Genomic DNA, 16379 nt, shown 5'->3' on the forward strand with positions numbered 1-16379 from the left:
CGACAGACACAGAGAGAAAGACAGATAGAGGGAGAGACAGAGAATGGCGCGCCAGGGCTTCCAGCCTCTGCAAACGAACTCCAGACGCGTGCGCCCCCTTGTGCATCTGGCTAACGTGGGACCTGGGGAACCGAACCTCGAACCAGGGTCCTTAGGCTTCACAGGCAAGTGCTTAACCACTAAGCCATCTCTCCAGCCCTCCCTTGTGATTTTTAACTTTGCTGTACTGCTCAGAAATCATTCCCCCACCTCTGAAATTATACAAACATTTATTATATTTTCTTCTAACACTTTAATGGTGCATGGAGTTGTAGGCTGACATACTTTTTTCATTAACTTGTTAGCAGTCTCTTCATCAAACAATGCTTTCCTTGAAAACTTGAAAATCCCCTTTATCCAGTACTAAACTCTACCCAGACATGGTGGTGCATGCCTTTATCCCAGCACTTGAGAAGGCAGAGACAGGAGGATCACTGTAAGACTACATAGAGAATTCCAGGCCAGCCTGAGCTAGAATGTGACCATACCTCAAAAAACCAAGCCGGGCATGGTGGTGCACACCTTTAATTTCAGCACTCGGGAGGCAGAGGTAGGAGGATCGCCATGAATTTGAGGCCACCCTGAGAGTACATAGTGAATTTCATGTCAGCCTGGGCTAGAGTGAGACCCTACCTTAAAAACAAACAAACAACAACAAAAAAAAAAAACAAACAAATACTAAGAGCTGGAGAGATGACTTAGTTGTTAAGGTGCTTGCCTGTGAAGCCTAAGGACCCAGGTTCAATTCTCCAGTACCCACATAAACCAGATGCACAAGGGGTACATGCATCTGCAGTGCATTTGCAATGACTAGAGGCCCTGGAGTGTCCGTTCTCTCCCTCCCTCCCTCTCTCTCTTTCTCCCTCTCTCTCAAATAAATAAATATTTTAAAAAGTACAACAACCAAATACTAAATTCTGACTTCTCTCTGTGGACTTTCTCTTCTAATTCTATTGGTCTCTCAATACAGATTTTATTATTGCAGCCTTATAATTTGTTTTGCTATATTGAATTCTGTATCTGTTAGCAAACCCTCCCTCCACTGGGTATCACGGCTGAGCCCTCAGGCTCTGGAACCAGCCTGGCTATGTTCATCATCTCAGACCCATCACATAAGTCTGTACGGCAATAGCATCTGTAAAATGGGGTCATTAGTAGTGTCTACCCCAGAGATTGCTGTAAGGTTAGCGAGGTAAGACATATGGCACCTTTGGGACACAAACTAGCACATCATATTGTTACTCGTATCTCAAGGTGGGCTTGGCTATTTTGACTTTAGTGCATGGATTTTAAAGTTGCTTTATGTTCAGAAAAAAAATAATTGGTGTGGATCTTACCTGGAATTGGATTAAACTGATACTGTAACTTGAGGGTGATTGTCACCTTAGCACCATGAACTCTTTCCAACTGTAAGCATCATTTCCTTATTTTTAAATTTATGTGTACATCTCAGTAAAGTTTTGCTTTTTGTGTTTATCTAGACTAAGGCAATGCTATTTAGGGCTGCATTTGACTTGCTAGCACTTTACATGTGAGATTGTATTTTAAATAGTTTTATTTTTGTTGCCAACTCATAAATTACATAATATATTTCATCATAGATAACCCCCTCCCATGATTTTCTTTTGTATCCCAGCTGCCCCCATGTCCCTTCCACATGACCTCTTCTTTTCCAGGGAGTTCTTGTTCTAGTTTGATGGTGTGTGTGTGTGTGTGTGTGTGTGTGTGTGTGTGTGTGTGTGTGCCTTCCTTCATCATCTGTGATGACATGTTGATGAACCCAATATTGTTCAGGTAACAACAGCCACTGAGGGGTCAGGAATGGGCCACTTTGTGTCCAGAAGACAGCATTTCTGTCCACCCTCTGACTCCTAGACACTTTCTATCACCTCATCTGTAATATTCCCTGAGCCTTGGTGGGTGAGATGAACATGTCTCACTTGGAGCTCTTAACTATCACTTTTCTCAACACTTTGATGAGTCTTGATTTTCCCCAGAATTACCACCATGTACAAAAAGAAGCTTCCCTGACCAAAAGTGAGAGCAGCACTAATCTATAGGCATAAGCATGAATATTTAGAGCACAATTTGATGAGCACAACATGTCCATTTAACCAATAATAGTAGCTTCCTCCTAGGGCCTACGACCTTCCCAACCATGGGCTTCTGACCAGGATTTCAGTAGCTGGCATGAATTCCCTCCTATGCAGAGGGCATCAAATCCAATCAGATAGCCGTTGGTTATCCCCATAACAGTCTTGCCACTGTGGCACCAGTGGACGCTTCTTGCCTAGTGGGATTGTATTCTTACGCTGAGTAAGAGAATATGTGTATTATACAAACTACTGTTATGGGAGTATTTTGTTAAGATTAATTTAGATAGCTTGGATATTATAAATTTGTTTAAGTTTTTTGTTTGTTTTTGTTTTTGTTTTCTAACGCAGGGTCTCACTCTAGCCCAGGCTGACCTGGAATTCACTATGTAGTCTCAGGGTGGCCTCGACCTCACAGCATCCTACTACCTCTGCCTCCCGAGTGTTGAGATTAAAGGTGTGCGCCACCACGCCCGGCCTTGTTTAAGATTTGATAACAGTGGCCATGAAACTATCCTACCACTAAGACGTTCCAACTTTCCTCAGGAGTTTTCCTTCACATTATTTTATTTTTATTCATTTATTTATTTGACAGAGAAAGATGCAAAGAGAGAGACAGAGAGATTGAGAGAACAGGTACACCAGGGCCTCCAGCCACTGCAAACAAACTCCAGACACATATGCCACCTTGTGCATCTGGCTTACGTGGGTTCTGGGGAATGAAACCTGGGTCCTTTGGCTTTGCAGGCAGACACCTTAATCACTAAGCCATCTCTCCAGCCCCTTTACACTAATTTTAGTAATTCAAATTCACTTGGGAAATCCTCAAAGATTTCAGATTTATATTATACCTTATATTCTTTTATAATTGGATTACGACCTTGATTTTATTATAACCTCTACTCTTTCACTCTCTGTGTGTACATATGTATGCATGTATATATTCACATATAGTACATATATGTGAATACATGTATTATATAATACATATACGTGAATATATTATATAATACATATATAATACATATCATGTGAATATATACATGCATACATATGTAGTATCATCTGTTTCTTTGTTTCTGTTGTTTCTTCAGAAGCCAGCTCTCTTTTTCTCTCTCTATCTCTTCTGAATTTATTCTCTCTTCTCTTCTGGACCCCATTTAGCTATTCCTTTGGTAACTTCTTGAATGTAAACACTCATCTAATTTTATTTCCATCGTGTTTAATGACAAGTAAGTCTGTGTCTCTCCCCGCTTGCAGCATCCTTGGCCTACTAGCATCATCCACGCAGAATCCTGTTCTTCCTTCTTTTGAACTCAGAAAATATCTGGAGTTGTGTGATATGCTTCTGTTGTTGATCTCCAGTTGATTTTTTACCTATGAACAGAAAACTTAGCCAGTAGTGTTTGCACCCCGGCAGAATCCATTTAGACTTTTTTGTAACTTAATCTAATCCTGTGTTTTCAGTATTCTGTGGACCCCTGTAATGGAGGTTGTGTTTCAAGCCAGGCATGTTGACACATGCAATCCCAGCATTCTCAAGGCCAAGGCTAACTGGGTTGCACAGTGAGCCCCAGGCCAGCCAGGGCTACAAAGCAAGACCCTGACTCCAACAAACCAGATATATATATAATGTGTTCCTTGTCTAAAGGCCAGAGTTTCATTTACCACACAGCCACTGATATTGTCTTTTGGTTCTTCCTTATATTTCTTTACTTTTGGACTTCAGATTAGTATATTTTGTTGTCTGTTTTGGTGCCTTGGAGCATACAACATCATAACAATCATATCTTCATTTCAGAATGTGTCCATCATTCATGCTGTAAATAACATCTTTGGCTTTGAGGTCTCTGTCAGTATTTTGAAAGCAGTGAAGCTAGTAGTAATGCCACCAAAAGAAAAATGTGATAAAAGGGAGTTTTTCAATAGGCCTCTTGAGTTTCCTGCTCATGATTATATTAAATTCATATTATGCACTGTAATTACACACTCCGTCCTTAATGAGTTGTTTTCACCTTTATGATATTGCAAGCCTGGGCCGTGTGAGAGCTTCACTCAACCTGGTCACTGTTTCTGCAGAGGACAGCACCTGATATCTCTCTCTCTGTCTCTTCTAAGCTGGATGGATGATGGGGAGTGAGGAGATCCAGTTCTGACTCTTTTCTGTGGTTTCTCCTCATTTGGGCCACTGAAAAGCAATCTATTTATGTTGTTAATAAATCCAGGACAGGGCTGGAGAGATGGCTTAGCTGTTAACGTACTTGCCTATGAAGCCTAAGAACCTAGGTTCAATTCCCCAGTACCCGCGTAAACCAGATGCACAAGGTAGTGGATGTGTCTGGAGTTTGTTTGTAATGGCTGGAGGCCCTGTTGAACCCATTCTCTCTCTCTCTCTCTCTCTCTCTCTCTTTCTGTCTCACTTTCTCTCTCAAAATGGATAAATAAAATAAAACAATAAATAAATGAATTGAATAAATAAATAAAAACCCATGACAACATGGCATGCATGTGTTATCATTCCTGAGCAAGAATGATCTTTGAGGAACAAGAAGCACTTCCTGTCCCTGTCCTCCCCGAGTCAGGTCTGGGTTGGTTCTTGTTATAGAAGACAGTTTGGTACAGCCACATTCTTGTTCTAATAGTATCAGTTCATCACTTTCCAAGTGCCAGAAGAAATGTTTTAGTAGCTGTCCAGAAAGCTCTTGGACTGAAAAGGAAAAAAAAAAAAAAAAACCACAAGAATCATGCAAAAGTCAGGTATAACATAGCATCCAAGAGGCAGCTATTCATTTTGAAACTGCTTTCTGTTGTTATTGCTCTCATTCACTTCCGCCAATGTTTCTTCCTACCTGGCTGCAGTTTGGGATCATCTGGGGAACTTTGAAAATTCCTAAGGGGCTTAGCATCCTCTCCCCATCAAACGGAAATCACAGGGGACCCACACATTATCAAATTGTAACTCTCTTCTAATGCCCAGGCTGAGCAATCAGTCTATTCCTTTCCTTGTAACTAAAGGTCACTCAGTTTTAGCTGTGTGGCTTGTCCCCAACTGAGAACTTTATTTTGCTAGATTAACCTGTGCACATTTATTGTCATGAAATATATTTTGTCAGTTAATAAACATATTTATTTATTTGAGAAAGAGAGAGGTAAATAGAGACAGAGACAGAATGGGCGTGCCAGGGCCTCCAGCTACTACAAATTCCAGACTCATATGCCACCTTGTGCATCTGGCTTGATATGTGCGCTGGAGAATTAAACTTGGGTCCTTAGGCTTTGTGGGCAAGTGCCTTAACTGCTGAGCCATCTCTCCAGCTCCTATTTTGTCTTTTTAAATTTCAGAGGGGGGTTATTTTTAATTATTTGAGAGTGACAGAGAAAGAGGAAGAGAGAGAAAATGGCCACACCAGGGCTTCCAGCCACTGCAGACGAATTCCAGATGCGTGCGCCCCCTTGTGCATCTGGCTAACATGGGTCCTGGGGAATTGAGCCTCAAACCCGGGTCCTTAGGCTTCACAGGCAAGTGCTTAACTGCTAAGACATTTCTCCAGCCCTATTTTGTCTTTTTAAAGGTATCTATCTTAATTTATATTCCCCCCACCCAGCCTTTATGCGTCATTGTTTTTCCCTTGAAGTCCACTTCCTTTTCCCCCAAATTGACTGCTTTACTTTTTCCCCTTCTGGCAATTTTGAAGATAAGATACTTCATATTCTATTGCTAATTAGACTAAACAGCTTTAAATACATGCTCTAACCTATACTTTTCTAATTAACCACAGAAACCATAAAACAGAATTTCCTGCAAAAAGAGGAAATTAGCATATCTCTTTGCTCCAACATTACTCTTTATATCAGTATAACCTGGAATATTTTACCCTAGGGTTCAGACTGGAATGTATCTTATGTATCTCTTCCAAAGACTTTTTTTTTTTTACATTTGCATTCTATTTTATAACTACTTTTATAGCAATTATTAGATTCATTACTATGATGGTTAATTTGCTTGTTGCTAACTTTTAAAATATTTTTATTAACCACAACTTTTTTTGAGTTCTCCGTTTTGATTCATATTTTGTTGGCTGTAAAACATCTTCAAGTGCTGTTTTATGAATGTCATGTGAGTACTTAATATTTCTTGAAGCCTCTGATATCTGAGAGCAGCTTTCTCTTCCCTTGGCTCTTTAAGGCCTTAGCTGAATCACAACATAAGTTATTTAGGGCCACATGTATACTGTATCTCACAGAATGCCCTCAAGGGTCACACCACACTCTTTTCCCCCTACGTTTCAGAATCAACTCAAGTGTCCACCTTACTTTCACAGACTTTGGTCAATTCTGGTGCCTTGATGTTTGGAGCAGAGTGGGGTTATGAGGCCACATGATCATGGCACCCTGTGTTCCTTAGGTACTCACTGATGCATGCATCAAGTATTAGTTGAGTATCTGCTATGTACCAGGCACTGTGGGAGTCAGGAGTAGTTCAGAGCATCAAAGGAACAAGATTGCTGGTCAGGGGTGTGTGCCGGGGAGTGTGTACATGTTTGGAGAAGGATATGGGCAAGGCCAGAAACCACTAAACAAGCAAACAGTGCAGTTGTGAAAATAAGCAGAGCTACCATATGGAGCTGCTTAAGACACAAAAGAGTTCCCCTGGAGAAACACTAGACATAAGAAAAGAATCAAGTGGTAGAGTGATGGGGTGGAGGGTGGCGCCCAGATATTATAAATCATGCCCACAGCAAATCTGTGTATTCACACACTCACTGTGTTCTTGGTCATCTTCCCTTGAAAACCGGCATGTTTTTGTCTTCCGTCCATCCTGGACTCATTCAACAGGCCACACCACTGGCTAATTTCTGCCTTGCAGAAAATGGTACCTTTTGGGTACCATTATGTCACGCTTTCATCTGATCTAGCACGAAACTGGAAATGTGGCTATGTGCGGGCAGCCCTGTCTAGCCTACTTCAGTGCTGACGCACTGGCTGGGGTAGGTGGATGTGACAGACTTCCTCAAGGACTCCTCCCGTTGATTTAGTCCCAGTGGGCATTCCTTTTTTTTTTTTTTTATCATTTCTGTTGTTTGCATTGTTTTATTTACAAAAAAATTATTGACAGCTTCCATAATTGTAAACAAGATCCCATGGTAATTCCTTCCCTCCTCCGACTTTCCCCTTTGCAACTCCACTCTCCATCATAACCCCTCCCCCTCTCAATCAGTCTCTTTTATTTTGATGTCATGACCTTTTCTTCCTATTATGATGGTCTTGTGTAGGTAGTGTCAGGCACTGTGAGATCATGGATATCCAGGCCATTTTGTGTCTGGAGGAGCACATTGTAAGGAGTCCTACCCTTCCTTCGGCTCTTACATTCTTTTTTCCATCTCTTCCGCAATGGGCCCTGAGCCTTGGAAGGTATGATAGGGATATTGCAGTACTGAGCACTCCAGTCACTTCTTTCCAGCACCATGATGCCTTCTGAGTCATCCCAAGGTCACTGCCATCTGAAAAGAGATTATCTACCAAAAGTGAGAGTAGCATTAATATATGGGTATGAACATTAGTAGAAGTGTTTACTGGGTAGTTTGGTGAGCATAGCATATACATTTAGCCAGAAACCAGCAGACGTTACACCCCTAGGGCTCATGTCTACCCCTTTGGTAGGTTTCAGTATCAGGGGCGTATTCCCTCCCATGGAGCAGGCCTCCAGTCCAAGTAGAGACGGTGGTCCAGTGGTCATTCTTGTTCTCAAACTACAGGATAACCTGAGCCAGTATGCACCATGCTCCTCGAGCTCGGATTTGAGTTTGGCACTCCCATTCTCTGGTGATTGTGACCCTGGCAAGTCACTCTCTGGGTTGCAGCATCTCTATCTTTAAATAGGGGTTAGGAACAGTACCTACCTCTTAAAGTGAATGTGAAATGGAGTAACTGGTGAAAATGCTAAGCATGTTGTCTGAGCCCAGAAGCCCTTGGTAATAATGTACAGCAACCACTAGCATGAATGAACTTCATCTTACACTGCCTAAAAGTGTTTTTGTGTCCTTCTCTCTCCTTGGCTCAAATGCTTTGAATACTGAAAAAGCACTGGGATTGTGGTTGGAGTGATGGCTCATTAGGTAAAGTTCTTGCTGTAGGAGCCTGACAACCCAGGTTCAAATGCTCAGAGCCCGTGTCAACCCAGATGCGTAGTGCAAGCATTTGCAATCCCGTGGTGAGAAGGGAGGCAGAGACAAGAGAATCCTGAAGTCCTTAGACCAGCTAACCTGGCAAACATAGTGGCAAACAAGAGAGACCCTGCCTCCAAACTAAGGTAGAAAGTAAGGACTGACTCTTGAGGCTGCCCTGTGCCCTGGACACATGCACTGTGGCACATTCACACACATGTAAAATACGCACATACATACAATATCAAAAAATATCCAGATCACAGAGATGAATGTATCTGAATATATCTTAAGGCCCAGGCCTATCTTGCTGACTTTGATGAGAGGACTTTCAGCAACAGGTTGAAAAAGAAATACTTCTAAAAGAAAAGAAGATGGGTGAGACAGGGAGAATTTTGAGCAATACTGAGCACAAGGAGTGAGTACTTCCTGTTTTGTAGGTTTTTAAAATCTTGTTTTTAAATATTATTTTAATTAGTAATTTAAATATTACATTCACCCAAACATCAATATTATTAATACCAAACAGGTATAAATGTTAGAAGTGGAGTTAAAAGATGACCCATATCCATTTTTAGGTGGTTTTTTTTTTTTGTACTGTTACATATTTAAAAAGCGTTTAGGTGCTGGAGAGATGGCTTAGTGGTAAAGGCGCTTGCCTGGGAAGCCTAAGGACCCATGTTCAACTCTCCAGATCCCACGTAAGCCAGATGAACAGAGGTGAGGCAAGCACGAGGTCTCATATGACCAAGTGGTGCAAGTGTCTAGAGTTGACTGCAGTGGCCGCTGAGTCCCTGGTGCTCCAATTCGCTCTGCCTTTCTCTCTCTCTCTAGAATTTTTTAAGTGTTTAGAATGGGCTTAATATCATTCTTTCTGTTAGAAAAATTAAGTTTCATTTCATTTGGAAAGAAATCACCCAGAAACCTACAGCCCTAATGCAATTTTTATTTGGGGACTCCTGTCCAATCTTTACCCATATATAAACAAGTATTTAATAGCTATCATCAAAAGCACACATATAATTTTATGACCTACTGTTTTACTTAAAATGATAGTTAACACTCTTTCCACAGGGTCGTATTTATCACTTTCATGATTGCATTCAGACTGCACCACATTAAAGGCTATAATTTACCTCACTTTATTGAGTTGACATATAGGTGGTTGACATTTTTTTCCCTCTATAGTAGAATTATGTCACTATCAACATCTTTGTGCCTGTGGCTCTTTTTCTTTTAAATTAATTTCTAGAGCTTATGGAGTTAGAGTACTTGAATAGTTCATAGCACTTAATAAGAACTCATACTCCCTTTTAAAAGGGTGTGCCAAATTTACTCTGAAACCAGCAGTAAATGCACGTATTTACTTCCATATAGCATAGCCTTTTTGATAAGGGGTTTTATTTTTTTTTTCTTTTAGTTTTATCTTGCAGTGTGGACTATATTTTCACATGAGTTATACTTTATTTTTTAAAATTTTTTTTATTTTTATTTATTTATTTGAGAGAGAGAGAATGGGCACGCCAGGGCCTCCAGCCACTACAAACAAACTCCAGGTGCGTGTGCCCCCTTGTGCATCTGGCTTACGTGGATCCTGGAGGGTTAAATCAGGATCCTTTGGCTTTGCAGGCAAATGCCTTAACCGCTAAGCCACCTCCCCAGCTCTAATTCTACTTTCAAGTGACTCCTCTGGACATAATACTCTTGCCTTATCTTGGAGACAGTCCTATAGAGTTAAAAAAAAAAAATCTTCAATTTGGGCTGGAGAGATGGCTTAGCTGTTAACATGCTTGCCTGCAAAGCTGAAGGACCCAGGTTTGACTCCCCAAAACCCAGGTAAGCCAAATGCACAAGGGGGCACACACATCTGGAGCTTGTTTGCCGTGGCTGGCGTGCCTATTCCCTCTCTCTCTCCCTGCCTTTCTCTCTATCTCTCTCTCAAATAAATAAATAAAATAAAATAAAATAAAATAAAATCTTCAGTTCAATACTGATATCTTCCCAATATTGTAGTTGTATTGTAGTTGTTGCAGTTATATTTTCCATCTGATTATTTTTCTTTTTTAGTTCTGGCCTAGCATTTGCTGGTGTTACATGCGTAGCAGTTTCCTCGCCTTCTCCTTGTTCCAGGGTCTGTTAGCCATTGACATGAGAGTGGCTTAGGGTTTTGGAAGACCCTTAAGATGAAGTAGGGAGAGATAACAGGAAGTGGGCAGAGCATCACCTCCTTGCCCTGGTTAGTTAAAAGCATTGGCCTCTGAAAGATGGTGCTCACCTGACCTCATTAGCAGAGTGTCTGTTGTGGCATGCAGTTGTCAGATTCCCTGTCATTTCCTCATCAAAGACATTTAAAGGAGAGAGGTGGAGAGAGGCACTCTCCACTGGGAGGTTGTCATCCGCATATCATTAAGCCATGTTCTTTCTTCCTGCCTCAGACTAAGTTGAGAAGGACCAGAAATGTGTCTCTGCATGTCAGCTCCAGTGATAGGGTTTCCCCAACACAGAGGGCCAGGAAGAAGAGTGGCTGCTTGGGGTGGGCATGTTGAAAAGGGAAGAGGAGTCAGTAAGAAAGCCAGCCCCGCCCTGTGTGCCATCTGCCAAGGGGCCCTCAGTGCTATGTCCAGCATGGAACCCAGCATGGCTCCCATCCAGAGCCCAGAGCCCAGCCCTGGTGCCACCCATTCTTCCTGTTGTGCTCTGCAGACTAAGAAAATGCTCTCCATACCAGCCCTCAGTGATCCCTTGCAGAACGCTGGGGACACTCCCTGACCTCCACTGCTCTTCCCTTTCAGTTTCCTGCTTCTTCAATTTCACCAGCCCCTCGGGGGTCGTCCTGTCTCCCAACTACCCAGAGGACTACGGCAACCACCTCCACTGCGTCTGGCTCATCCTGGCCCGCCCCGAGAGCCGCATCCACCTGGCCTTCAATGACATCGATGTGGAGCCTCAGTTCGACTTCCTGGTCATCAAGGATGGAGCCACTGCCGAGGCCCCTGTCCTGGGCACCTTCTCAGGAAACCAGCTCCCCTCCTCCATCACCAGCAGTGGCCACGTAGCCCGTCTTGAGTTCCAGACTGACCACTCCACGGGGAAGAGGGGTTTTAACATCACCTTCACCAGTAAGTCCTTCCTCTTTCACCCACTCAGACCCTATGTTTGGGTGTCCACTTCTGAGGATGACCAATGGTGCTCCCATGGACAGTGCTGGCTGCAGAGCTCCCAGCATGACCAGGAAGAAGCTTGGGGCATAGCCCATTGGGGTGGCTGCCCTTCTCTATGGTCTCCCACTGTGAGCATGTATGTCCGTGGGTGCCCCATATAATGGAATAAGAATCCCAAATTTTCTCATCTTCTCCTACCAGAAGGGAGGCCTTTGACATTCACTTGTCTTGTATGTGGCATTCAGTTTTCACCTCCTGATCACCAATCTTTTTTTAAAAAATTTATTTCTTTATTTCTTTGAGAGATAGAGAGAGGAAGAAGCAGAGAAAGAGAGAATGGGTGCACCAGGGCCTCCAGCCACTGAGAATGAACTCCAGATGCATGGGCCCCCTTGTGCATCTGGCTTACATAGGTCCTGGGGAATTGAACCGGGGTCATTAGGCTTCACAGGCAAAAGCATTAACTGCTAAGCCATTTCCCCAGCTCTTAATCACCAACCTTTCGTGTTCCCTCAAGTCCCTGAACACGACTTCCTGTTGATCTGTGGTGTTCCTAAGAGTCTCCCCTCACTTCGCCTTGCTCAGATCCAGCGCTTGAAGTGGTGTCTCCATGAGGCCCAGAGGCTTCTTGCAGCCTGTCTTAGGGTGCCAGTCCTGTTGCCATTCCGAGTCCCTCCTCCAGGAGTGACCTGAAGCTCAGCAGTCCTGGGTCCAGTGGGCACTGGAAGGTGGCGGGGGAGAGCGGGTGGGTGGCACATATTAGAGAACAGAGACCTGGCACCATAAGCCTGTGCACAGCCATCAGCTGCAGGGTCACAGTACGCCAGAAGCGTGGTGAACTTGGCCATGACAGATATGCAAGTGGAGCAGAAACTTCGTCTGCAGAGCAGTTATCCAGCTTCTTCCCCAGGGGCCTTTTAGGAACCCAAGTCCTCAATTCAAAGTCCACCCTATGTTCACAGGCATGCGCAGAGAGATGGTCCCTTGGGGTCTTTTTGGACAAACCATTCTCTTCCACGTGTCTATTCCTTGACACAGAGACTCTGCACCTGTTCCTTAAGGCTTGGTTGCTCTGAGGTGGGCCACTTATGACTTTGGATTCTAGGGACCATCCAGGCTAAGGCCGTATCGCTGTCATCACCCATGTTCAAGACACTGAATTTACTGAAAACAACCTTCCCAGGGTGCATCTCCTCCAGGGGTTTCCTGTCCCCTTGACCTAAGGCCAGGGGGAAGCAGAGAGGGTCCTGTCTTTCCTAGGTGTGCTGGTCCCACAATGAAAGCTCTCGCTTTTAGCTTCTCTGTCCTCCTGCCTGTGTCTCCGTGAGATTATGAGCCCTGGTAAGCTACCTCGCCTCTCCTTCTAGTGCCTGGCCTGTGCCAGGTTCAGTAAGAGCTTCCTGAGTGGAAGCGTCCACGAGTCGCTCCATGCTCTCTCTTACCCCCTGAGAGTGGCAAGAACAAGGGAAAGAGGAAGCCCAGGGAGGGCCACGGATCCAGCTTGATGGGGCCTGGGGAACCACTGCCGGGAGCTTGAGGCAAAGCGAATACTCATAGTTTCCAAGCAATGGCAGGGCTACCTGGGGAAGGAGCAAATCTGGGGACCTCAGGGGAAGAGGCGGCACACAGCAGTGCAGAGGGCGAGCTCCACTTGGAGGAGAGCAGGTCCTCATGGGCAGTAGCTCTCCCCAGCATCGACCTCCAGGGGGGTCTGTCATGGTCACGATGTACACCCCAACATGTAAGTCACCCAAAGAATTGGACAGGTGAAAGAAGAAATGGCAACTCCTAGCCCAAAGCCCCTCCCAGAGTAACCCTTGGCAACGCTTGGCAAACATGATTATGAACAGCAGATGTCTTCCCGTGCGTACATCCAGATGAATGGCCAGAGAGAACTTCTCAGACTCTAGTCCCCACTCCGAGCCTGCTGAAGGAGAGCGTGCCTCAGAGTCTACGTTTTTACAGTAGAGGTGGTGGGTTCAGAGACAGTCAGGGAAACAGGGTCCTGAACAGGAGTTTGAGTGCTGGCACAATTTCACCCTGGAGGTCTTCAGTCTCCTCTCCCATCTCCACCAGGGATGATCTGGCCTGAGCTTGCCTTTGCCCAGTGTCAAGGAGCCCACCTCCCCGATGGCCCTCACCACAGCTAGTGAGCACGCGTTGCCTTCCTCATGTGACTTGTTATCTCTGTCCCTCTACTAAGGGTCATTAGTGTGTTTCCAGCATTGAAAGTCTCACTCTTCCACCTGGAACACCATGATGCCACTGGCCGCTGCCCCATGAGCACCTGACCCCATGCTGGGCATTCTCCAGCATCACAGGGAAACTCCATCAGTCAGAATCGGCCCAAGAGGCTGAGGTTTGGAAAGGGACACAGGCAGAAGCGGGCCGGGAGTATATACCCCAGGCTTAGAGGCCCGCTATTGAAAACAGCACCATAGTCATTCTTGCACGTGTGTGTGTGTGTGTGTGTGTGTGTGTGTGTGTGTGTGTGTGTGTGTGTAACTGATAGGGTTTGGTCTTCTGAGCAACAGTCCCCATTATTTTTCCACGTCTCGGTGCCAGGGCCAGCTCGTGGTCCTTGTTTCTAATGAAGAAGGGGTGAGAGACTGAGTCTGGGCTAACCTAGGCTTTGAGTTTCAGGGGAAGAATGTAGGGAGCCAGCCCTGCGCAGCTCCTCCCAGTAGTCTCCGTGTCAGAAGCCCCACATCATCTGTGCTCAGGGGGTCATGGGTTTGCAGGCCCCTGTTCCTCAAGCAAGAACAGTGGCCTACATGGTCACTTCTGCCTCTGCATGTGTGCCCGTGTCTCCCTTGCCACCACGAGGGCATTGCAGAGGTCTGGGAAGTAGTAGACTCTTTAAAGTGACACATGCCCACACAGCCATGAAGCCTGGTCTCTGTGTGAGGGTCACCATGCTTACAACAGCGTGAGACCTGGCTTGAGAGATTCTTCTGAACGACTAGCAATGTTCTTGATGAAAGTGGCAAAGACAGCGACATCTTACCACGCAGGGAACGGGAGGAGGCAGAGACTCACCCTCAGCAAGTGTACGCTGTCACCAAACCCTCACCTAGTTCATGTCCTTATCAACTTGTTTAAATTCTATCCCCAAATGACCCTGCAAGAGATTTGACAGGTAAGGAAACTGAGGCTCAGCAAGGTGACAAAAATGGCCCAGCCATGGACTAATGAGATAAAGCGCCCGGGCATCATATCAGTCCCTTTCCTCTCTCCACTCACTCTGGCCCTGTCAGTCACCTGGGGAGAGACAGAAGCAGCCATGACAAGAGGCAAGGAAATGAAGGGGATGGCTTCAGGTAGGGTCAATTCCAGGGCATCTGCTCTATGATTCTTAGTGTCTGTTAGTGTCCCAGAAGTGAGAGCCAGCTCCCCCACAGCATAAGTGACCCCCAGAACTACCTCAAGTTCAGGAAGTACAGGATGGACTTGACATTGAAGAGACATATCTGCTCCTCAGCTCCATGGAGCCTCAGTTTCCTCTCCTGTAAACTAGGTAATCCTATCCGCTCACGAAAATTATGACACGATGTCATAAACTACCATCTCATCTGACAGCATCCCTTAGAATGAGACACTCAGAAAAGCTGAACGTCCGGGTTCACATAGGTGTGCCTCGTGTCCATGGGAACCTCTGGGCATCTCACTCTCCCTACAGCATTGCAAGTTCTTGGGAAAGGGGTGGAGGTCTGGGGGTGACCTTCAAACTGCAGCTTACTTTGGCAAGTGTATGTTTGGGACAGAGAAGGGGTCCCTGAATATATCAACTTGGCCTAATCATGTCCTTTCCCCCTCATCCACACAGCCTTCAGACACAATGAGTGCCCGGACCCTGGCGTTCCCGTTAACGGCAAGCGGTTTGGTGACAGCCTACAGCTGGGTAGCTCTATCTCCTTCCTGTGCGACGAAGGCTTTCTTGGGACGCAAGGCTCTGAGACCATCACCTGTGTCCTAAAAGAGGGCAGCGTGGTGTGGAACAGTGCTGTGCTGCGCTGTGAAGGTGAGTGCCCGTGGCTGGGGCATTGGCTGTCAGATAGGTGGTTGGGGAGAGGAGCTGAGTGCTCGGGTTAGCATAGTCCCTCTCCACATCCATCAGTCCTCTTCTCCAGGGACCCAGGCTCACCCCTTGCCCTCACACTAGGATGGCAAGAGCTTGGTGGGAACATGTGGCCTAGGAATTTGAATTGATTAATCTGGAGAAACTGGTCATAGACTATCTAGCGTCAAGAGTGTCTCTGCATTGAGCTTGAAGCTCTCAAGATCACAGGCGTCAGGAGCTGAATTCCCAGCTCCCACTCAGGGGAGACCCACAACCTTGAACAGGCGGCCAGCCGCTCTGCCCTCCCTGTGCTCATTTCTCATTCCCGGGGCTTCCTCCACCCCACCCTTTGCGCCCCCGTTAAGTGCTGTCGTGATATCCTTGCGATCACTCTCCAGGCGACGTGGGGCTCTCAGCAAGCACTGGGCTCATTAGAACATCCGCTCAGCCCAGCCTTGCCTCTGGCATTCGAGTCAACTTTAGAGACCAGAGTATGTTCCCGTAGACAACAGACAGTTAAAACAGATTATGCCTCCTGAAGATAGGAATCATGTCAAATTTGTGTACCAAGCACAGTATCTGGCACAGAATCATTTCTCACCAAGTGTTTGGGAACACTGGATGGATAATGCACATCCCAAAGGTCCCTTAAGGGCTGCATGGTGCCCAAGAAGGCAGGAATTATGGTTTCAGGAGCTTGCTCCGCTCGTCTCCTGTGATGGGCAGAGAACGGAGACCTAAGAGACCTGCCTGTTTACCCAGTCACCAACCTCACATCTCAGTAAACCTGGCCATAAGTGGAGGGCCAGGGCTGTAGAAGGGAGGGCCTTGGAGAGGGCTTTGCTGTCCGGCTGACATGTCA

General features: G+C 45.5%; 1 protein-coding gene across 5 annotated transcripts in view; it reads left to right on the forward strand.

The window, feature by feature from the left end:
* The window catches only part of Csmd2 (CUB and Sushi multiple domains 2), a 671876-nt gene that overhangs the window by 417002 nt on the left and 238495 nt on the right, over positions 1 to 16379 (forward strand). For all 5 annotated transcript variants that reach the window (XM_045150007.1, XM_045150008.1, XM_045150010.1 and 2 more), the window contains 2 exons: positions 11089 to 11415; positions 15284 to 15478. In XM_045150007.1, coding sequence (XP_045005942.1) covers positions 11089 to 11415; positions 15284 to 15478 — 522 coding nt within the window. The remainder of the gene's footprint in view (positions 1 to 11088; positions 11416 to 15283; positions 15479 to 16379) is intronic.

This window comes from Jaculus jaculus, chromosome 5 (genome assembly GCF_020740685.1).
Source record: "Jaculus jaculus isolate mJacJac1 chromosome 5, mJacJac1.mat.Y.cur, whole genome shotgun sequence".
In the NCBI taxonomy this organism is placed as follows: domain Eukaryota; kingdom Metazoa; phylum Chordata; class Mammalia; order Rodentia; family Dipodidae; genus Jaculus; species Jaculus jaculus.